General features: G+C 33.6%; 1 protein-coding gene across 1 annotated transcript; it reads right to left on the bottom strand.

The window, feature by feature from the left end:
- Nucleotides 1-131: 131 nt before the first annotated feature.
- On the bottom strand, nucleotides 132-24,482 carry LOC122029642 (acyl-coenzyme A thioesterase 13-like). Its single transcript, XM_042588714.1, has 3 exons — nucleotides 24,269-24,482; nucleotides 24,051-24,194; nucleotides 132-492 (listed from the first exon to the last, which is right to left on the bottom strand). The coding sequence occupies exons 1-3, from the start codon at nucleotides 24,446-24,448 to the stop codon at nucleotides 349-351; spliced, it is 468 nt and encodes a 155-aa protein (XP_042444648.1). The 5' UTR covers nucleotides 24,449-24,482; the 3' UTR covers nucleotides 132-348.

The following is a 24,482-nucleotide window of genomic DNA, read 5'->3' as shown; positions in this document are numbered from 1 at the left end:
AAGCAGGATTCTTTCGCTCTGCCAGGCCTGAGTTCTCTTTCCCTGTGCATTGATTTATCATTGAGTGCTGAGTGCATATTTAATCCATTTTTGCAAATAAATGAATAAAACTCACCAACTATTTGCAGGACTAGCTTTTAACTTTTCTATAATATATATTGATAACAAACATATAATAGTTGGACATAGTTTCTGATATAAACAAAGATTCAGCTGAAACCAGAAACATTTTACATACTCCAGCTCTTGTAATTTTCCACATCTCAAATTTTCAATTAATGCATGTGAAACCCAGCATGTATAATGCCAACATGTATTTACTAAAAACAGAATACACAGAAGATTACCTCATAAATTACTTAATGGAGCCAAATACTTGGTATAACGTGCATTAGCTATGATCTTCCCTGTCTTTTTCTGTCGAAGTTCTACTGTGACAACCCCGACTGTCCTTCCTGCTCGCAGAACCTTGGCTTCAATCACGATTTCATCCTGGTGTTCAAACAACCCAAAGTTTAGCAATGGTTTATCATTTAGGTTAGTTACTAGCATCAAATGCACAGCTAAACCAAAGCTTAAAGTAATATGTTGTGCAACAAATGAGATGTTAAATGAAACACCTAAAAAGAGAGTGTCTTATTGTTCGTACAATTTACACTAACGATATAATTCAGGTTTTGATGAATGACAAGTAAATTAAATTAGATTCTGTTATGATCTAACCACTTGATTAAGTATACAGTACAAAGTCCAGATAGGTCGACAGGCCGATCGGATATCTGACAGGAAATCCAGCTAGATTAACGGATCGATTGGATAGTTGATACAAAGTCCAGATAGATCGACAGACTGACCGGATATCTAGCGAGAAGTCCAGCTAGATCAACGGGCCAACCGAATAGCTGACATGAAGTCCAGATAGGTCGACGGGCTAACCGGATGTCTAACAAATTGATAAGTTAAGGTAAGTCACTGGAGGAGAGTGACTAAGTGAAGACGCGTCCTGGTTGAGGGGACATTAGGCGTCAGTCCAGTTTAAGTCCATTTGGGATCCCTAGACTGAGACCTTGACTAGTTCCTGGTCCTGGGAGGACAGGAACTAATTACTACTCTTTATTATTAATTATTAGTGTCCTAATATTTGTGTTGCAGGTTATTTGGACTAATGTTGTTTTGCAAAAAAAAAAAAAGGAGCAATTTTCAATACTTGAAGGCATCTTCGTACTATTCATAGAAGGCGTCTTCTTGGCTATGGAAGACGCCTTCTACAGGATAAATTTTTGACTTCGCTACGGATGAGTGTCGGGCTGTTCGGGATCAAGTTTCATAGGTTGGAGGCGCCTTCCACGGCTATGGAAGATGCCTTCCATGCCTTATATAAGTGGGTCTCGAGAAGGCTTCAAAACAGAACAGATATACGAACTACTACGCATTTGATTAGGCTTCCGACTGTTTCTGTTTCCTGCTGCTATTCTAGAAAGTTTGTCTGCCTACCTTCGAGCTACGCTTCCAGGACGTCCAATCATCTCCAGTAGACCAACAACAACACACCAAACTCTCCAACTTGTTGGTAACCTGTTACTAGTGTTGCAATTTTAATTCTACTGCTTTAAAAGAAAAGTGTAGGCTTTTACACTGCCCCTATTCTTGTACTCGATTCCCTCTTCCGGAGGTACCGGAAGAGACTTATAGTGAATTACCCATCGATAAGTCCGCGGAACCTGCGTCTTGGAGTAGAAATCGCCGAAGGCTCCGAACCAAGTAAACCACTCGTGTTTTTTTGGTGTTGTTTGTTTCTTTTCCGCTGCGTTCATATACTTTAAATTTTAAAAAGATAAGAAGAGTTTCTGAATACCAGGTGATTCACCCCCCCCCCCCCCCCCCCCCCTCACATGCGTATCGATCCAACAAGTGGTATCAGAGCAAGATTTTTCTCTAAATTGGTGCAACCACCAATCAAGCCGGGGGAATCGTTTTTAGACTTTTTTTGTTTTTTGCATTCTATTTGAATTGATAAAACTTTACCTATTCAAATAATGTTTTTCGTTCGATTTAAACTTGAAGTTGGTGCAACACCTCTCAAGTTCTTTTATATTTTTTTTATATCTCAAAACTCTGCTAATCCAAGACCAAATTTTGGCACCTCTTTTTTAGTTTTATATCGACAGCCGTGAAATGACCCAAAACGAAGGATACAACATCATTCGTCCCCCACTCTTCAACAGGGACGATTTCTCGTACTGGAAGAAGCGGATGAAGGTGTAACCTGAAAATAGACTTCGATCAATGGTTCAGCGTGACTAAAGGGTACAAGGCACCAATGGATGGCGCTGAAATTCCAATAGACCCGGAAAATTAGAATCCGAAAATGAAGAAAAAAGCACAAATTGACTTCAAAGCCCTCAACACAGTCCAACGCAAACTAATAAAAGAAGAGCTGAACTGCGTCGGATCTCACCAAAACGCAAAGAGCTATGGAACAAACTCATAGACTTACACGAGGGGACCAACGAGACAAAAGTAACGAAAAAAGACTTATATCTAAATAAATTATTTAATCTAAAAATACAGGAAGGTGAGACTGTTAGTCAGCTGCACGCGAGGATAAAAGATATCCTCAACGGACTTCACACCATCGGCCACTAGATGGAGAACCGGGATATAATCAGGTATGCTCTAAACGCATTTCCTCAGAATGCATTGTGAGCATCCATTGTCGATGCCTATAAGATTTCGAGGAATTTATCAAAATTAAAATTAGACAAACTCTTTTGTGAATTAGAGTTACACAAACAGACTAACGCCAAAACTGAGAAAGATATTGCTCTTGTAGCAAGAACGTCGAAAGAAAAATCACCAAGAGTCGGACGATGAAAAATACCTTGTAAACTTGGTAAGGAAAATATTCACCAAGAGAAAAAAGATTTCACCAACAAGGATCTGCAGAAGATCAACTCCACCTCCAACTCAAACAGTAAGAACATGACATGCTTTGGATGTAACAAAAAGAGACACTACAAGACCAACTGCCCAAGTCTCAAGAAGAAGAAAGCTCTAAAGGCGACTTGGGACAAATCGTCCTCGGAGTAATCGGACAACGACGAGCCAAGACACAACAACTACCTCGCACGGATGGCGTACAGACCAGAATCGGAGAATGAATCAAAAGACGGGTCCAAACCCGAGTCAAGCCACAAGTCCGCACTCGTTTCCGAAGGTTCCGATGAGGTATATTTTGATTTAAGTAGAAAATCCTTTAAAATCATTTCATGTTTAATTAAGAAATTAACTACTTCTAAAACTAAAATAATTGAACTAACCCAATAAAATAAAATACTTAAAGAACAATCAAAATAAAAAACAACAGTTAAATAGACTCAACCTGAAATCCCAACTCAAGTTACAAAACTTGAGGAGGACAATTTCAGGTTAAAAAGCGAAGTAATTAAACTAATTCTGGAGAAATCTACAACTAGATCCAAGTATCTCGATATGATACTTGAGTCACAAAAAGCTGTGTACAACAAGTCGAGACTTGAATACAAGTCCAGCTCAACCAACAAATCCTTTATTTCTTTAGTTAACCAAAATAAAAATCAAGGTTTGGATTCCAAAAGTATGTCTAACCATGTAAGTAGGACTCAATCAATATTTATATAACTAAAGATAAAATTCATTACATAAATCAAATGACTCTCCCTTAAATTCTAAAATTAAAACTTCAAAATAAATACAAATCAAATGAAAAACCTTAAGTTAATTAAACCTAACTTAAAAGAATACAACATAAATGCAAGCAATAACCAAGTATACTACAACTATAAAACAAATCGACGTAAACTCAAAACTTAAACCCAAATATTCAATAATTCAGGGGGAGGCTCCAAATTAATTGGCATCTTCAAAAATCAATAACTTACCCAGATGGATAATTAGGACTAGTCTTAATAGGGACAAAGTACTAATAAAATTTTGGATGATAGCAAGTTAGGGAAACTCTGTCTATACATGTCTAGGAAGATACGACTTCGACATGATGCATTTGGCTTAGTGGAACTAACTGAAGTTACCCCTTACAGATCCTGACTAGTTTGACCAAGGTTTTGTACTAAGCTAAGTGGATAGGACTATTTGAAAAACCTCGAAGATATGGTTACTCTAATGATATTCTGGTGACTCACCATAACCCAGAAGTTTATCCAAAGAATTTCTATTTGGTGAACCCAAAACTAAACTTAAATCTAACACAAAATTAAACCAAACCCTGAAACATCTCACAAAATTATAGAATTCCCTGATTGAAAACATAGATCGGATGAGATGTGAATAAAAATCAAAATTAAATTTTATTACATCAAAATAAATACCAATATCAATCTAAATTAAAATTGAAATTACTTTGAAAATCATTTTACTTTAAAAATTATTTTAAAAATTCTTTAAATTACTTTTGAAATTACTTTAAAAATCATTTTACTTTAAAAATTATTTTAAAAATTCGTTAAAAATTAATTTTAAAAATTACTTTAAAAATTTATTTCAAAAATAACTCTACGGGGACTTTCAAATTAAATTAATAAATAAAATTAAACTAAGTTAAAACTTGAAACTAAATCTTAAACTTAAAATCTAAATTCAAGATAATATATCCGATTGATAAATAAAATCCTACTTTTTTTTTGTAGAAAACAGAGTAGATATTGGACAATGGATGTCTAGACACATGATTGAAGATCACACCAAGTTTATCCAGTTAACTTACAAAATCTTAGGAATAGTTACATTTGGGAACAATGACAAACTCAAGATAATTAGGATAGGTAATATCAAACTCAAAACTAACTTTATTGTTAAAAAAGTGTTATTAGTTGATGACTTCAAATATAATTTACTTAGCATTAGTCAACTGTGTGATTCTGGATATAAGGTTAGATTTTTATCTTTTGAATGCTTAATCAAGCACTTAGATAACCCTAATATAAACCTAAAAGGGTTTAGGAAGGATAACATCTATGCAATTAATCTATCTCTTCACTCAAGTGTCACCTGACACAAAAAAAAGAAACTTGGTTATGCCATAAAAGAATGTCCTACACAAACTTTAGGAACCTAACAAAATTAAATGGTTTAGTTAGAGGCTTAACAAAATTACCCAACTTAGATACAACAATCTGTAATGCTTGTCAACCAGAAAAACAAACAAAATCAACTCACAAATCAATTAATCAAACTCAAACTAACTTAATATTAGAATTATTGCACTTGGACCTTTCTGACTCTCATGGAATCAAATCCATAAATGTGAGTCTGTTTTGCCTAGTAATAATAGATGATTATTCAATATTTACCTGGATAAAACTTATTAAAAATAATGATGAAATGTTTGAAGTATTCAGCAAATTTTGCAAACAAACTGAAAATGAAAAGGATCTAAAAATAAAAAAAAATCAAAAGTGACAACGGAGGTGAATTTAGAAATCATAACTTTAATCAATTCTACCTTGAAAATGATTATCATCACGAATTTTCATGTCCTAAAACTCCCCAACAAAATAGAATAATAGAAAGAAAGAACAGAACTCTACTTGAAGCTTCTAGGACAATGATAAATGAGCATAAACTACCCAAATACTTTTGGGCAGAATTTGTTGGCACAGCCTGCTATGTACAAAATATAACCACAATAAATAAAACATATAATAAAATCGCATTTGAACTCTATTACAATAAACAACATAATATTAAATACTTTAAAGTATTTGGATGCCCAGCCTACATACTAAACACAAAAGAATACTTAGGAAAATTCACCTCAAAAGTAGAAAATGAAATCTTTGTAGGCAAACAGTAGAGGTTACAGAGTATATAATAAAGTTACACTAAGAATTAAAGAAACCTCAAATGTAAAATTTGAAGAGACCAACCAAAACTTAGAACAAACCCAAACTCAAACAATTGATTTTGTTCGAGGTAACAGTAGTCAAAGGGGAGTCAGTGAAAACCTAAGTCATAAATACGAAGAAGAAGATCAACCTCAAATAAATGAACCTACTAGAACGGTAAGAGTTAACTCAAACCAACCAATTGACCAAATAATTGATGACCCGAACCTAAGAGTTCAGACTAGATCATCCTTTAGAAATTTAAATCAAATATTTTTTATCTCAAAAATTAAGCCCAAAACAATAGAAGAATCCTTACTTGATCCAGACCGGATCATATTAATGAAGGAAGAACTAGCCCAATTTGAAAGAAACGAAGTTTGGGATTTAGTACCACCACCGAACAATAAAAAAGTAATAGAAACAAAATGAGTATTCAGAAATAAACTAAGTGAAAATGGAGAAATTATTAGAAACAAGGCTAGACTAGTGGCTAAAGGATTTAGTCAAGTAGAAGGACTTAACTATGATAAAACATATGCCCCAGTAGCTAGACTTGAGTCTATTAGAATGATACTTAGCTATGCAACCCACAAAGGATTTAAGTTTTATCAAATAGATGTTAAATCCACCTTTTTAAATGGGCTAATAAAAGAAAAAGTTTATGTAGATCAACCACCTGAGTTTGAGAGTCTAGGTCATCCTAACCATATCTTTAAACTTAAAAAAGTCTTGTATGGTTTTAAACAAGCACCTAGGGTCTGGTATGAAAGGTTGACCTCCTACCTAATTTCCAAAGAATTCAACCAAGGACAAATTGATCCAACTTTATTTGTAAAATCAATCAACCAAGATATCTTTATATCCCAAGTATATGTAGACGATATAATTTTTTGTTCAACCAACTCTGAATTTTTACAAGAATTTATAACCTTAATGGAACAAAAATTTGAAATGAGTTTAGTAAGTAAATTAACTTACTTTTTAGATTTACAAATTAAATAAACTAATGAAGGAAATTATGTTTACCAACAAAAGTATATCAAGGAATTACTTAAAAAATTTAGAATAGAAAACACCAAGCAAATAAAAACACTAATGACAACTAACACAACCTTAGATAATGACCCAAATGGAAAACCCGTAGACCTAAAATACTATAAAAGTGCGATAGACAGTCTTCTATACTTAATCGCAAGTCAACCTGATATTTTATTTGCAGTTGATATGTGTACTAGATAACAAACCTGTGCTAAAGAATCCAACTTAACTAACAAAAAAAAAAGAATTTTCAGAGATCTAAAAGGAACATCAAATGTAGGAATTTTGTATCCTAGAACACTCAACTTTGAACTCATAGGTTACTCTGACTTAGACTATGCTGACTGTAAACTAGACCGTAAGAGTACAAGTGGTGGATGTCAGTTACTTGGACCATCACTTGTCAGCTAGTTTAGTAGAAATCAATATTGTGTTGTCTTATCTACTACTGAGGCAGAATTCATAACAATAAAAGAATGTGTTACACAATTGTTATGGATGATGCACACTCTAAAAGATTTTAATCTAAACTTTAGAAATACAAAAAAACTAATTGATAATATTAGCTTAATTAATTTAACAAAAAATTCTGTGCATCATTCAAGAACAAACACATCGAAGTTAGACACCACTTTATCAGGGATCATGTCATTAAAGGTGACATTGAACTCAAGTACATTGAGTCCAAGTCAAACTTAGCTAACATATTCACCAAACTCCTCCCTGAAAGTGAATTTAGCAAATTATGTCAACAATTAGGAATGTGTTTAATAGACTAGGATCACTATTTTCAAAATTATTTTCAAATAATTTGCAAATTTTAGGGTAAAATTTCTTTTCTTACATTTTTCTCAAAATTTCCTTATTTTAAAAATTTTTTAAATCGATTTTAACCTTAGTCTAGATCAAATTCATAAAAAGCATATTCCTATAGATTTAAGACTTGAGTATCTCACTAACACATTAGAGTTACCTTGTTTGTGTATTGCTAAACTTAGAAAGGGATGAGATGCATAGGCAGATTGCCTGGACTTAAGATGCTCGTATCAGTGCATCAACATAAGTCTGGGCGTTAAATATCAAATTTATAATGATCAGGTTAAGTAATACAGGTTAGTCAAACATTAACTGGATAAAATTTAACCTGACTAACCAAGTAAACACTGCTATCTTCTGATAGTTAGTTAATAACTAACGGTTAAACAATTAAGGACAATTTATAGTTGATTAGATTATTTTGAAATAATGTCAGATTCAGGGATAGGATATTTAAAAACGACTTTCAAATTTTTGCTTACATTTACTTTAAACAGATATTTTAAACATCCTTATATTTTTCAAAATATTTCTAAAAGACGTTTTTCGAAAACACACCTATACTTTTCAAAATTCTATTTTGAAAATCATTCTTGACACATTTTGAAATATCACATGTTTTACAAAATTCTAATGATTTGAAAGTTGACTACTTTAATTTTTGTAAACTGCTTTTAAACAAGCTTAGAAAAGATTTTTCCTTGAAAATTTTTGAAAAAGTTTCACTTTTGCAAAAATTAATCTTTTAAAAGTTTCAATCTTGAAAAAGATTCATCCCTGAAAATTTTTTTTGCAATGCTTATTTCTTTAAAGTTTCTTAATAACTATTTAAACTTTACAGTTAGTTTTTCGAAGAATTACAATTGTTTTGCAAACCTTCATTTTTTTTTTAGTTAATTACATCGCCCATAACTCTGAACCTTGTTTTTGTTGTCTATTTTTTTTTAACAAGTTTTTGTTTCACTGTCTTACTTATTAACTCATGTCTATTTGATAAATGTCAAAGGAGGAGGGTTAGGGATTAAATTAGCAAACAAAAGAAAAATCAAAACAACTTAAACCCCACAACAAAAGCTAATTTACTCATATTTTTTTATGCTTACTTTGTATACTTTTTCCTAACTTAACTCAGGTTGTCATTGCATCAAAAAAGGAGAGATTGTTGGTGCAATTTGTACTAACGATCTAACTCAAATTTTGATGAATGACAAGTTAAGTTAGGCTCTGTTGTGATCTAACTACTTGATTAAGTGTGCAATACGAAGTCCAAATAGGTCGACAGGTTGATCGGATATTTAGCAGAAAATCCAGCTAAGTCAACGGGTCAACCGGATAGCTAGTACGAAGTCCAGTTAAGTCGACGGGCTGACTGGATATTTGGCGAGAAGTTCAGCTAAGTCAACGGATTGATCGGATAGCTGACATGAAGTCCAGACAGGTCAACGGACTGACGGATGTCTGACAAATTGATAAGTTAAGGTAAGTCACTAGAGGAGAGTGACTAAGTGAGGACACGTCCCAATTGAGGGGACATTAGGTGTTGGTCCAATTTAGGTCCATTTGGGATCCTTAAACTGAGACCTTGACTAGTTCCCGGTCTTAGGAGGACATGAACTAATTACTACTCTTTATTATTAATTATTAGTGTTCTAATACTTGTGTTGCAAGTTATTTGGATTAACGTTATTTTGCAGAAAAAAATGAGCAAAATTACCTTCGGATGAACAATGTCCAAAGGCACCTTCAAACAGTGAAGGTGCCTGCATACTATTCATAGAAGGTGCCTTCAACATGATAAATTTTGTACTTCACCGCGGATGAGTGCCGGGTTGTTCGGGATTAAGTTTCACAGGATGGAGGCGCCTTCCATGCCTTATATAAGTGGGTCTCAAGAAGGCTTCAAAATAGAACAGATATACGAACTACTACGCATTCGATTGGGCGACTGTTTCTGCTTCCTGCTACTACTCTAGAAAGTTTGTCTGCCTTCGAGCTACGCTTTCGGGACGTCTGATCTTCTCCGTAGACTAACAGCAACACACCGAACTCTCCAACTTATTGGTAACCTGTTATTAGTGTTGCAATTTTTAATTCTACTACTTTAAAAGGGAAGTGTTGGTTGTTACACTGTCCCTATTCTTCTACTCAATTCCCTCTTCCGAAGGTACCGGAAGAGATTTATAGTGAATTATCCATTGATAGATCAGCAGGACCTGGATCTTGGAGTAGGCGTCGCCGAAAGCTCCGAACCAAATAAAATGCTCGTGTTTTTTTGGTGTTTGTTTCTTTTCCACTACGTGCATATACTTTAAATTTTAAAAAGATACAAAGAGTTTTTGAAAACTATGTGCGTATCGGTCCAATACATCAGTTTCACCAGAACGTCAGAAACTACTTAATATCACTGCAACAAACAATTCACTCATACACAAGCAAAGAAAATGGCGCAGCCCCCCTTGAGATTAACTAGGAATATCAGTACAAAATCAAAACAGAAGCCTATAAGGACCACAACAACGGGGTTGTTTTTTTTTTTTACTTTCTCCTAAACTTGAGGGCTTTTTGACAGCAAAACTCTAAATCTATTCGAGAATGGTGCACACCTTAATGGTTAATCTTAAATGAGTTTCATAACGTAAGGACTTCAAGAAGGAATGTTATGTTTCAACTCTTAACTCATCAATTGTGATAAAGGTTGGGATAGGGAATTGGATGAGGGATAATATCCAACTTGTGATCTCCAATGATATTATATTCTAGCAATGATAAACAAGCACACGGTCTCAAAGTCACCGACTTAAACAGTTAAAATCAAACAGAAATGTATCATTATTAAAAAGTTCAGTTAATTCGATCGAAAATTGAATTAATCGATATTTTATCGGTTCAATTTTTGTTAAAAAATTTATTCGGTTCGATTCAGTTCGAAAAAAAATTGATGTCCAATTTTAGTTAAATCAGTTTGGTCAGTTCGGTTTGGAACCGATTGCTCAGCCCTCTTCAGCAACTTACAAACTTGCAGGGAAGAAACAAATACAGCATCAACTTCAGCTATTCACCGTTAACCAACAAAAAATAACTAATTTCTGCCAACAAGAATGGTAATTAACAAATTATGATATATACTTTTTCTCCCTGTAAAATCATTATTTTCACCAGTATCGTTGAATTCTTAATTCCTTACATATATAGCTTCCTGTAATGACCTGATCAAAATAGATAGAGACGTTTGCTTACAACTCGAATAATATTGGACTCGCTTGGAAAATTTGGGACAGAGGGACTGAAGTGGGTTGAATTCAGATGAGATTAGAGTGGAGGGATGGATAGTTCAGCTAAGGTGCACCACGATTGACCGACATGGACTGGATGAGACCAAGGTCACAAGAAGTAAACAACAGAGTTGAAACAAGCTATGGAGGGGCAACAAGTTGTCACCTAGAAACTGCTTTTTGGCTTGGACTATGCTACTTAATGTATCAGATCAAGAACCGTTTCAAGTAACCTTAATCTTGACTCTTTCAAAGATAGTGATCTTCCCATAGCAAAAGAAAAGTTTAGGAGTTTTGTAGCAAGTATGAATCAAACACAAGTTCTAAATCCATATAAGAAGCTCTCAAAATAAGCTCTCACAATACTAAAATGGAAGACTGGTTGACTAAGAGATTTAATCACTAGAGAAGAATGGAAGATGGAAAATCTCTGAGCTACTGAGCTACCACCTAGAAAGTACTCTTTAGTCCGTGGATCTTCACAATTGAATACAAAGATAGAAGTGTCGATCGGTCCAAGAGTCAACTCGTTGCAAAATGATTCACAATCGATTATGAAGAAATTCACTCCAGTAGCCAAATTTAAGATAGCCAAATTGAACATAGTTCGAGTTCTATTTTTGGCCGTAAATCTAGATTGGCCACTTCTACTAGATGTCAACAATGTTTTTCTCAATGGACATCTGGTGGAAGAAGTTTGCATGAACATCCTATTGGATCAGGATGCTAGTGTGGCAGAGGAGGGTGTATACCACAACTCGTCTGTAGTACTAACTCAACAGAAAATAATGCACAACAAAAATAAATAACACAACTAAAAAGAAAACCAAATAGACGCATTTACTTGGTTCATAACTCCTAGGTTGCTACATCCAAAGTCTATAACACAACTAGAAAAGAAAACCAAATAGACACCTTCGATTTACTTGGTTCATAACTCCCAGGTTGCTACATCCAAAGTCTATGCATATGGAGTCTACTAATTTTCTCCTCTTCAGTTAATATCCTTTTCACAATCCCTCGAATTCTATTTATAACTTTTAGCTCGAATCTTCCCATTGGCTAATCTGATGACCATTGTGGACTACTTGTTGCACATCAGTCGACTGATTATACATCTTATATGCATCATGTCGTTGATATTTCCATCTTCAGCTCCATTTGGATTGAATGTTGTAGCATTTGTCGACTGATCAGTGCTCAATCGCCTCGACTGCCCCAATCAACTCTTGGGCATTCTGTGCTCTTCTGGTAAAATCCAATCGACTATGCCAATCAACTTAAAAATATTCCGTTTGTTTGTTGAGGCCTGATACTACCAGACAACGGATTCTGACAGTCGACTGTCATTCACTCTGACCAAGTTGCTTTCTACCCTTCGCCCTATGTATGCCAGTCATTCCACTCATCTTACATAGAGTATCTTCAAGTTTTCAGGTTTTCTACTGTCAAGCTATGTCCTTTGGATGGTTTAAGCCCGTGGCTCCTCCTTATCTATCTGTATCATCTTTATTTATGTACATCTCCGACTTGCTAATTTCATCAAAACCCTTTGCTGCCTATATGCAGAGGAGAACGAGAGTCCTAACACATCTCTCCTAGATTTGAGTTGCAAGCCACTATCAACAAAGTGTATCAGCTGAAACAACCATTATACAGATTTAAACAATCTCTAAGCACCTAGTTTAAGTGATTTACTAGAGTACACTAGTATGGTTATCCACAATGTCAGACGAATCGCACCCTCTTTGTTAAGCCTTCACCTCACGGGAAAATTAACATCCTTATCTTTATTGTATATTTGCATGACATTATTTTATCAAGAGATCATATATACAAGTCATATGTAGGAGATGAGCATACTCAATAGTCTACTAGACAGAATTTAAAATGTAATGGAAATAGTTCAATCAAAAGTAGGAAGCTCATTCTCTTAAAAAGAAATATATATTCTGGACCTTCAGAAAAAAAACTAAAATGCTCGGCATCAACTCCCATGATCTCAACAATCAAATTAAAAAGCAAAGAGGATTGCACATCTATTGATAAAGGCAGATATGAGAGACTCATAGGCAAGCTTATATACTTATCCCACACAAGACTTGACATTTGATACTTGGTTAGTCCGGTAAGTCTCTTGAGGTATTTGAATCTAACACTAGCAAAGAGCTTATATTTCAAGAAATCAATAGATAAAGGCACTAACATATATAGTGACGTTGATTAGGTAAGATCAGTAGTAAATCGAAGATCAACTTCCAGCTACTGCACAAATGTAAGGAGAAATTTAATTATATAGTATAGCAAGAACCAATCTAATGTGTGAATGAGTGAGAAAGTTGAATTTAGATGGTATATGTGAAGGGATATGACTACGAAGACTCTTTAGTTAAGGACCATAGTTGAACAACTTATAAAGATGTTCCAACAATAAGTCAACTATCAGTATTGCAAAGAACATGTGCATCATGATAGAACAAAACACATGAAGATTCATTGTCACTTCATAAAGGAAAATCATCTGCTGACCACCAAGGAAGAACTTTGAAGACTTAAACTCTACGTTAGGCTTAATCAATATTTATACCCTAGTTTGAGAGGGAGTGTAAAATATTGAAGAATATTCTTGCTTCCTTATATAGCGACGTCTGTTAATTAGTTAATTCTCCTACAATATCTTTCAGAATATGAGTTATTATTCTCTGATTCTCTTTATATATATATATATATAAGACGTCTGTTAATTAGTTAATTCTCCTACAATATCTTTCAGAATATGAGTTATTATTCTCTGATTCTCTTTATATATATATATATATATATATATATATATATATATATATATATATATATATATATATATGTTTTAGTTGTTCCTGCTTTTAGGAGATTTAATAAGCTGTTTCTCTTATTTTCTAGATGTGTTATTGTGAATAAGTGAGGGTTGTATGGCACATTTTGATTTAGAGAAATAAAATTCATATTCGCCAATTTGCTTACCTACAAAACTAACCCCCACATTCAAGATCCTCTTACAGAGTAGCCACAAAGCATTACATTCAACAGCTGCGCCAATTCCACACATCGTAAAGTATAACAAACTCATTTGGCACCTTATAAAGTATACTTAGGTTCTAAAAGCCAATATCTATAATCAACCTAATGTATAATAGTGGATAGGTATCCGTAAGTGTAATGTGCTGAGTGCTTAGATAAGTGTATCTTCAATTATTAAATGAATTCCACGCATTGTAGATAATTTGTAACATTAAGGTCATTTGTATGTATTCACATTAGTCACCTCAAAACACCACAAGATGCCCAACAGTGAAACTGCTAAAAGCATCACTAACTCAATGATATGGTAATATTTCTCATGTTTAAAACAAAGGCTACATATTGGAATAAGTATTAACCTCTCTTAGTGAATTGAGCCCAATCTAGACATCCAACCTCAAAACATATCCTAAGATCATTACCCAAGGATTGAATTTCATGTCAAGCCGCCCGTCACAATTAAAATTTACCATTTTGCTCTAAATTCAACATGCATATAGCACAAGTTTATCAAACTATGTTGCAGGAACAATGCCTCCTGTACTCAATAGTGTCACTCCTACTGAATAGTGTTAGATGATAACAAGCTTCCTTTGGGTCAACAAGGATAGAAACCAAAAGTTTTCATTCAGGATCAACCCATGAAGCGAGGAATAATTTTGTCGGTTATAAGAAGAGAGAATAGGAAACAAGAAAGGTTATAACTTGACTCAAAATCGGGAAGAGAGCATATTAGTAAGAATCAAAGTAGTAAAGCTTTCTAGCAGGACGAATTCCACTTTCCAATGACATCGGTGATACTGGAGGACATAGGTAAGTTGTAGAAATTGTATTAGTGAGATCACAAAGTCATCAACTTTAAGTAAGTTGCCAGAGTGGGATTAGTGAGGTCATTCTCACCTTAATTTAGCTACCACAAGTTCAAAATGGGGCGGGGGTGGTGGATGTCACAAAGGCAATGCACGGAAGTCATGAGTCGATCGGGTTCTATGATTTAATTATATCATTTCTCTATATTACATATATTATTTAGTTGTATACAACAACAATAACTAGGCTTTTATCCAGAGTCGACTATATGAACCCTCCTTACATCATTAAATGAATTTTATCCTATTTTATTGTTGCTAATCAAAAAAATTTTACTTCCTCTTTTTCGATTAATATGCGTATTTATTACAGTCTCATAGTATCTAACTCGAATATTTATTGATTACCTAAGTACACTCTTAAAGTCTATTCTCAATACGTGCAACTCTCACTCTCTCTCGAATGTTCTCATTTTTATATTGTTTATCCTCGTATGCTCACACATCCACCTTAATATCTTCATCTCACCCTCAGCTTTTGTTCGTGTAGTCACTTCATATCTCAACATTCCATTTCATATAAGTCTAACCGCTAGTTTGTAGAATTTCCTTTTAAGTTGTAGAGGTGTCTTACAATCACAATGAACATATAACGTCCTCCTCCATTTTAACCATCCTGCTTATATAATTTAATTATACAATACTTTAAATATTTATATTATGTAATTTGTATTGTATTAGTGAATTAGTATATTTTAAAGTTGTATTAATATTATATTTTAAAAAGTAGTAATGATTGATATTGTATTAATAAATTAGTATTAAATGATTAATAAAAATTGAATCGATATTAAATTGTATTATATAATTAAATATTATATTATTTAGTAAATGCAATATTAAATATTGTAATAATTGATTTTACGTTGATTAAAATTATAATCTAACATTGTTTTCATAGAACATATATTCATTTACTACCACTTATCCTCTAAAGTAGTAAATTCTTAGTATGCATACTTTGTCTGAATGTGAATGGTGATATAGCCAAGTTGTAATACACGTCTCAGATGATATATCATCTGACTTTATTTTTTTTTTCAAATCCAACTTGTTTTAATGATGGATAGATAGCCAAATTTTTACCAAAATAATAATTACTTTTTATAATACTTTTTTTACCTTATTTCTTTAAAAATTAAATTATTAAGTAATTCTTATAAGTATTTCATATTGAATTGATGAAGATTATAGAGTAAAAGCATATGAATTCATATTTGACATACAATGAAATAAAATATAATTAAAATCATTTCTAATCTAATTACTATTGACATAGTCCTATTAAAATTTTAAAAAAAATATCTGAAAGATGATTAAATCAATAAAAACTCATTTAAATTCATCTTAGAGAACAACATATTCACCGACAATATTAGGGTCTGAAAACTAAGAACGGTATTCTACTGTATCAGGGCAAATAATGGTCACAACTTTACCACATTAATATCAAATACAGAGATTAAGAATTACTACCATTTGGATTTAAAATTTATAGTGTCCAAAATCGCACATTATATCAAAACCATAGGAACGCGTGATTTAAAATCATATAGAGCATGTTCTACCGATTTAACACAAAATATAGTTTTAAAGCATAAACTCACTTATTGAATATTATTAAATAGTCCGTGAATCATTTGAAGACGTTTAAAACACAATGTCACTTTTAAAAGTCATCTTTTCATGGCCTAAAGAACCCTTTATACGATTTGCTTCAATCTTTTGTAAAATGGATAATATATGCATGTAAAATAGTTTTCAAAAAGGAGATTAAAATAATATTTAAAATAGCATGTCATTTATACATGGTGACTAAATAGCAGTGTTCTAAAACGTACCCTAGGCGGCTGCCTAGGCACTTAGCAGCAGGCAACTGCACCGGAAAGGTGTTGGGTGGCTAACCTAAGTGGCCCTAGACAGCGTTGGTATGCCCTAGGCGTCATAGAATTTTTTTTCATTTAAAGCCCTAAATCCTATCCGATTCATCTGCTCACACTGTTTGACCGCCTCTCACCTCCTCCGGAAGTATCTGCTCGACGATCAATAAGTTTTTCAATAATTTATTTTATGCAATTTTTTTTTGCCTCCCGCGATGCTTCCAGCGTCGCATGACGTGTCTAGCCCCGCCAAACACGTCCGGTGCTACTGGAAGTGTCACTGTCTCTCACCTCCTCCAGAAGCATCTGCTCGACAATCAATAAGTTTTTCAATAATTTATTTTATACAATTATTGTTTTTTCCTCCCGTGATGCTTCTGACGTCATGAGACATGTCCGTCACGAGACGTGTCCGGTGTCACGAGACGTGTTCGGCGTTGCACGACGCTAGTGTTGGACGCATCCCAGACGCTTCTAGTGTTGCCGGAAGCCTCTGGCGAAACATCCGGTGCCTCCAGAAGCTTTAGGCGACACGTCTGGGAATGTGTCCGCTGCCGTCGGACGCATCCGATGAGCGTTCAGCACCATCATGCCGTAATGTTTTATAAATTTATCTATTATTTATTTAATTCAACAAATCCTCACTTAAATAGGATAATTTGAATAGACTTTTATACACTTTATTAAATTATCCTAATAAACTATATAAAAATATATTTAAAATTAAATTCTTTTTATAAATTTTATTAATTTATTTATATTCTAACAATATTATATTTACAATTTAAAAATTCTAATAAATATTATTAATTAATTTATATTATGATATTTTATATTTAAAATTAAAAAATCTAATAAATCATATTAAATCATATAAATCATATTTATATGAATAATTTTATATTTAAATTTTTAAAAAAATCTAATGAATTTTATTAATTTATATAAATCACATTTATATTTTGATAATATTTTTTTTACTGATTTCTATCCTAAATTTATTTTTAAATCACCTTTAAGGTTATTACAATTACAAAAGCAAGCAATCCATCTTCGACGGCATCCGTCACCTAATCCGAATCTGGAATTCTTAGGAGAAAATCAAATGACATTGGATAGGAGAATGAGATGTTGATTAATCCTAAAAATCTCAACAAAATTAAATGCAAGTTGTGTGAAAAAGCAATGTCAAGGGAGTGTATAGGATCAAGGAGCACATAGGAAATATACCTGAAAATGTATCTCGTTGTCGAAAGGCATCTCAAGAAAATAAAAATAAGCGCAAGCAAGTTATTTTAGAAGGGAAGAATAGAAAGAAGAACAAAATAATGGAAGAACAAAGTTGTAGAGCTGAGGTGATTATTTCTCTAGAAGATCCTAAAATTGAAGGGATAGATAAAATTAAAAAACCTTTTCCACTTGGCCCCATAAATAGATAGATATTCATTGGTAATTACTCTAGAAAATGTAGGTTCCGGTGGAAGTAAACTGCTTTGCCAAAAAAATATAAATGAGGCTCTTTTCAAAAAGAGAACTCAACAAGTTGAACAATATATTGGGCGATGAGTTTATAAAAATGGAATCTCATTCAATATTGTTGATAATGATAGCTTCAAGCAACTAATGGAGGCAGTGGGTCAATTTAGACAGGGATTCAAGCCTCCAACTCAATATCAGCTTAGGGAGCCACTGTTGAAAGCTAAAGTTGAAAGAACAAAGCAACTGCTGAAGAAACATTAAGAATAATGGGCAAAGAATGGATACTCGATCATGACAGATGCATAGAGTGATAGAAAAAGAAGCATCTTAAATTTGTGCTAATTGCAAGAAGGGTACTACATATTTAGAATCTAAGGCAGATATAGATGAACTTATTTTCGAGGATGTTGACAGGTGTGTTGAACAAGTAGGAGCTCAGAATATTGTTCAGATTATAACAAACAATGCCACCAACAATAAATTAATAAGAGGAAAGTGACTTGGGATTTTTTAGAGTTCATGTGCAAATCACATTGTTAATCTCACGCTTGGAAGTATACTCACATTGTTAATCTCATGCTTGCAAGTATTAACAAACTTTCATGATATAAAAAGGTTATTGAGCAAGTTAAGTCTTTTACCATTTTCATTTATGGTCACCATAAGATTTTGTCAATAATAAGAAGTTTCACGAAGAAGAGAGACATAATCCGGCCGGACGTTACCTGATTTGCATCAAATTTCCTCACATTACAAGGTTTGATTGAAAAAAAGTCTAGTTTAAGGGTCATATTTATAAGTGATATGTGAGAGAAATGTAAATGGTCAAAAACAAACAAAGGAAAATTGATTTACTCTACTGTGATGAGCATTAGTTATTGGAATGGTGTAACACTTTATTTGAAAATATTTGCTCTTTTGATAAGAGTTCTTCGATGGATCGATAAAGATAGAAAGTCATCCGTGGGGTTTCTATCTGGGAAGCTTCTTCAAGCTAAGAAGATATCAAGGTGACCCTGAATAATGTGAAATCAAATTATCAACTTATCATAGTGATTATTAAGTCAAAAATAAAGGATAGACTTGATACATCATTGCATACCACTACATTTTTTTGTTGAATATCTATTTTTACTATAAAGATAGTTTTATTGCTCTTTATGAGGAGGTCGCAAAGGGGATTTTTGAATGCATGAAAATTTTGCATGTCAATGAGTTAGATCTATAAGATACAATTATTAACAAGGAATTTGTAAAATACAGAGATGAGACTGGTTTATTTGAAAAAACATTAACAGCAAAAGCATGTATAAAAAATGATAATACATTTAATCCATGTGCATGGTGGAGTACATACGGTGCTCACACACCCAACTTGCTAAGAGTGGCATTGAGGATACTTTCATTAACTACAAGTTCATCTCGATGTGAAAAAAATTGGAGTGCATTCGAAAGAGTAAGATCTAAACTTTAAGTCTTTAATTAAAATAAAGTATTAATTTCATGTTACTGACTATAATATTTACTCTTTTTTTTTCAAGATTCATACAAAGAGAAATAGGTTGGATGTCAACAGGTTGAACAATCTAGTATTTATCCAATTTAATGCTAGATTGTTAAACAAATAAAAAAAAAAGAAAAAGAAAAGAATGTCGACGTGCTTCTGGTAAAAGATGCTTCAAATGCACAAGATTGGATTGTGGATGATGTGGAAGATGATAAAGTTGAACTAGGTTCCGGGCTCATATGGCAAATGGTTGATGAAGCAAGTAGAATAGATAAAAATCTACAACCCGAAGAAGCTCTAGAGTGAGAGAACTTGACGAGAATGATTTTGCATCCGAAGAAGAAAAGGCGGATCACAATGATGATATTAAGTTTATGTCCAATGAAAAACAAGTTGTTGAAAATTATGGAGAAGTAGAATAAATATATAATATTTGGTTGTGTAATTTTGAACTCATTTTTAATTTAATGTTATTATGTTGCAGTATGTGATTTATTATGTAATTTATGTTGGTACCGTGGAATCCGCCTAGCGGCACCTAGTTCTCACCTAGGCGGCCTAGGCGTTAGAGCCTGGAGAATTTTAGAATCTTACTAAATAATGATAATTGAAAGTTATTTTAATTGATGATAAAAGATAACAATAATTAGAAATGCTAGTTGAAACTCTAAATATTGATAAACATTCAAAATAAAATAAGTAGATAATTACAGATGTATTTATATATTCCTATATGTATAAGTTTAAAAACCTAAAGAAGTAATTAATGTTGTGATATGAAATTGTGACCTACTCTCCTTCCTTGACTTCCTAAACAAGATTAAATTTATATATATCTTTTTTATTACTCACTTAGCAATTTGTATTTATTGTCTGCTTTCCTTTATCTCCAATTTTGCAGGCACAAACACCCTTTTGATATTATAGTTAGTTTCAACTTATACATAGAGTTGCTTAGAGGTCACGACTTGCTGATTCCTATTTTGATTTTTGTTTCATTGGATTTTTGTTCGTTTACCAGATGTTTTATATGTATAGTTTTCTTGTAGAAATAAAATATTTATATTAATATAAGAAAATTATGGAATTTCTTAGATGTCTTGTTCATATAGCTTTTAGTCTCCTTTTATTATACTATCACCAAGTGGTCCTAGTGAGCAAGAATTACACCCAAGGCGTGACAATTCTAGCTCAACTTTAGGTTTCAACAACACAGTTTCCATGTTAAAGAAAATGTAATACAATCAATCATCTTCTACCAATTAGGGAATTTCAAATGAACACTGCTAATTAGTTTTGCCATATCAACTCTAATAGAATTCTTCACCTTCTTGAAACATCTATAATTTCTCACCATCCACATGATAATTTGCAACAATCACCAATAACTTAGTTGGAGAATCCCAATAAATAAGATTAGCATAAGTTTGAATCCCTTCTTGATATTGCATCGTATAGCACAATGCACATAGCTTCTATAAAACATTAAAGAATTCACCATTTGTTCTTGCATGACCATAATCGTTCCTCAAAGATGTCTCATTATACCACACAAACCCAACATACTTTCATCCATGACTAGAGAGAATTTTTTCATTATAAAAATTCCTTATCGATCAACTTACCTACATCTCTAAGAGGCAGCACCCACATAATTTTGGTTTAACCTGGCTTTGACACCAATTAAATGTCACGACCTAACACCAGAGGCGCAAACCTAGGCGTTGCTTCTAAATTAGACATTTGAAAACAACAAACCTCAAAGTACAGGAAACATATAAAAGGGTCTTTATTCCAAAAAATCACAACGATCTTCTTACACCATGAAAATAAAATCATTGCAGCAGAATACTTTTCCAAACAGCAACAATTCCACAAGCCTTTGTCCAAATTTTACCATCCTCAAGCCTGGGTTTGTTCTTCTTCTTTGATTTCTTTCTCATTCTTTTTTTGGGGAGGGGAGGTAAGGGGTGAGTGTCATAGAAAACACTTAACGAGCAGGGGTCATTCCGAACAAAATATCAACATGCATATATATATTCATAACTTAAAAAAAAATAGTAACCTGCTTAAACATGTAATTTCCCAGAAATAGTAATGGAAATAGAAATAAAGAACCAGAACAGAACTTGAAATATAGTTTAGCTAATTTTTGACTGAACATAATCAAAATTATTTCATATAAACACTAAAAAATTCTTAACTTCCTCTTGGTTACAAATAGCAGTGGACCTAACCCTCAAAGATGTAAGGCCAATACAGCGGATTCATCCACTGTATTAGTGTCTAAAAAATGATTTTCCACTGTATTGGACAGAATAACAATTATAACCCCACCACATCATGGTCAAAACAGAGATTTGAAATTCTTCATGGTTATTGATATCAGCCCTATAAACTTAACCGTCCTAGAGGTAGGGCCAGAACAACGGATTCAACCTCCGTATTAGGGTCTGAAAAAACTAAGAACAACGATTTGCCACTATATCAAGGCAGGATAGCGATTATAAACCCACCACATCAGTGTCAGAAATAGAGATTAACAACTCCTAGCACTTGGATTTCAAAATTTACAATGTTCAAAATCGCATATTATATCAAAATTATAAGAACATATGATTTAAAATCATATAGAACATGTTAGACCAACTTAACACATGAAAATAGAGTTTTAAAGTAGTAAACTGACTTACTAAATGTCGCTAAATAGTGCTTGAAGAGTTTGAAGACATTTGGAATGCAATATCTTCAAAAAGTCATCTTTTCACAGCCCAAAGAACCCTATACGAGATTTCTTGAATTTTTGTATTATCCTCATGTGTGTTCTTGAAAGGGTCAGTATAGATGCAAGGTAACCCTTGTATTCACCCTCACATTTATCTCTTCTTATTTCTTCAATTAATTACATCCATTATCCTTCAATAAATTAAAAACCTTTGGCTCTCCATCTCCTTCAATGGTTGGAAGGTGAAGAGTCAGGGACTTATTGGGCCGTGGTGAGTAGGGTCTCAAAGAGCATGATTACACTGCGTGCTATGAAGGTCGGGGAAGCAAGGATAGTGACATTAAATGATGTTTGTTCACATGGTCATTTAGAGAAGGAGCAAGTATAAAGCTATGTTAGAGGAAACATCAAGTGTAAGTCAGCTTAGATATGACCTAAAGTATAGATTTAAATAGATCGGGTCTCTTTTGGGGGCTCCAGGCATTAGTGATGTCAATTAAGATCTGCAAAACAACTCAACTGATGCCACAACCACAGCATCACCTGGTTTTATGTGGGCAGAAGGAGGCAGGGTATTAAGGGGAGTTATGCAGGCAACAAAGGTTGGGATACTCTTGGTAGCAATGACAAAGGGCATGAGTAAGCGGAAAGCTTTGAGAACAAAGTAAAAGAAGAACAACGGAGAGCAAGGTAATTCCTTCAGGGATTTGGTGTGTAAGAGGAAGTGTAGAATTCCGAGATAATAAGAAAAAGTTCATCAACCTATAACAAAGACTGAAGACCAAAATAAAAGGTCAGCACTAATATGAATTGATGTAACATGCACAACAACCAAACCTCATGTGGAGAATTAAAAAGTGAAAAATTCTTATTAATTGAAATATGAAGATTATATGGAGCCTACAACTTTTATAGAACTCTGACAAAAACTAAAAAACAAATATGCAAATAAAAAAAATACAATTGTCCAATTAATTATCTACCCAGATTGAAAAAATAACAATCCATAATAAGTTCATTATCAAACAATATAAATTATTGCCACCAATCATAAATCAGAAATTTAAATTTAAATATTCTCCAAATTTGATTCCTTTAAGAAATGTGACACATAAGGATAATGGAGGTGGAAAGGATCACTGACTTCACTTTATTTAGAGGGTGATAATTTATAGGCATCCAAGAAGGGTGTCTTGTCTACAAGAAAATAACTTATTGATGAAGAGTAAAGGAAAACTAAATCTTTAATTAAACGGTCAGCAAAAGGAGCTTTGACTTGATCACTTTTCAGGTTCTTGTCAAAACAAATAGAAAGTATTCCTTTAGGATACCACCTTAAGTAATCTAAAATTAAAATTTAGCTTTATTGCACATAATCCCATACTTTCAGATCGTTCTCGTAAAGAAAGGATCCCTCCGAGAAAGAACAAACCAACCACGAAGGAGAGTCACACCACCATTCGGTAAGATAATTCGTAGACTATTTAACAAAAAAAATTAAGTTAAATGTCGAGGAACCTACGTTGGCAAAGGCAGCATCCAAATAGGAGACGCCAATTTCCAGAGGAGTTCCCCTTGTCTTTGCCCCAGCGGTGTAGAAAGCTGCAGAGCCGATAAGATCGACCAGTGACGCGGTAGCGCCGCCGTGCAGAAAATTTCCTGTGTTCTGCAATGACACAGAAGAAGGATGGAGTCCAGATCGGAAAAGGCTGATGCGCAAAAGAAGGGAACAAGACTGACTAGGAGGCGAGCTGGAATGATCAACGAGCAGAGGAGGCGACCGGGCTCCACGAGATCGATGCGGAGGCCACGGAGGAGGAAGGCATCATAGAACTTGGAAGGTAGAGCGTCTAGGGCAGGCGTGGGAAGGGTCTCCACTGCCGCCTCTTCCAGTGACCTCTTCGCTGATTCCAACGCCATTACCAGAAGTTTCAGGCCAAATTGGATTTGCACT

This window comes from Zingiber officinale, chromosome 10B, assembly GCF_018446385.1.
Source record: "Zingiber officinale cultivar Zhangliang chromosome 10B, Zo_v1.1, whole genome shotgun sequence".
In the NCBI taxonomy this organism is placed as follows: Eukaryota; Viridiplantae; Streptophyta; class Magnoliopsida; order Zingiberales; family Zingiberaceae; genus Zingiber; species Zingiber officinale.
The sequence above is the reverse complement of the archived record's forward strand: the minus strand, read 5'-3'. Positions and strand labels throughout refer to the sequence as shown.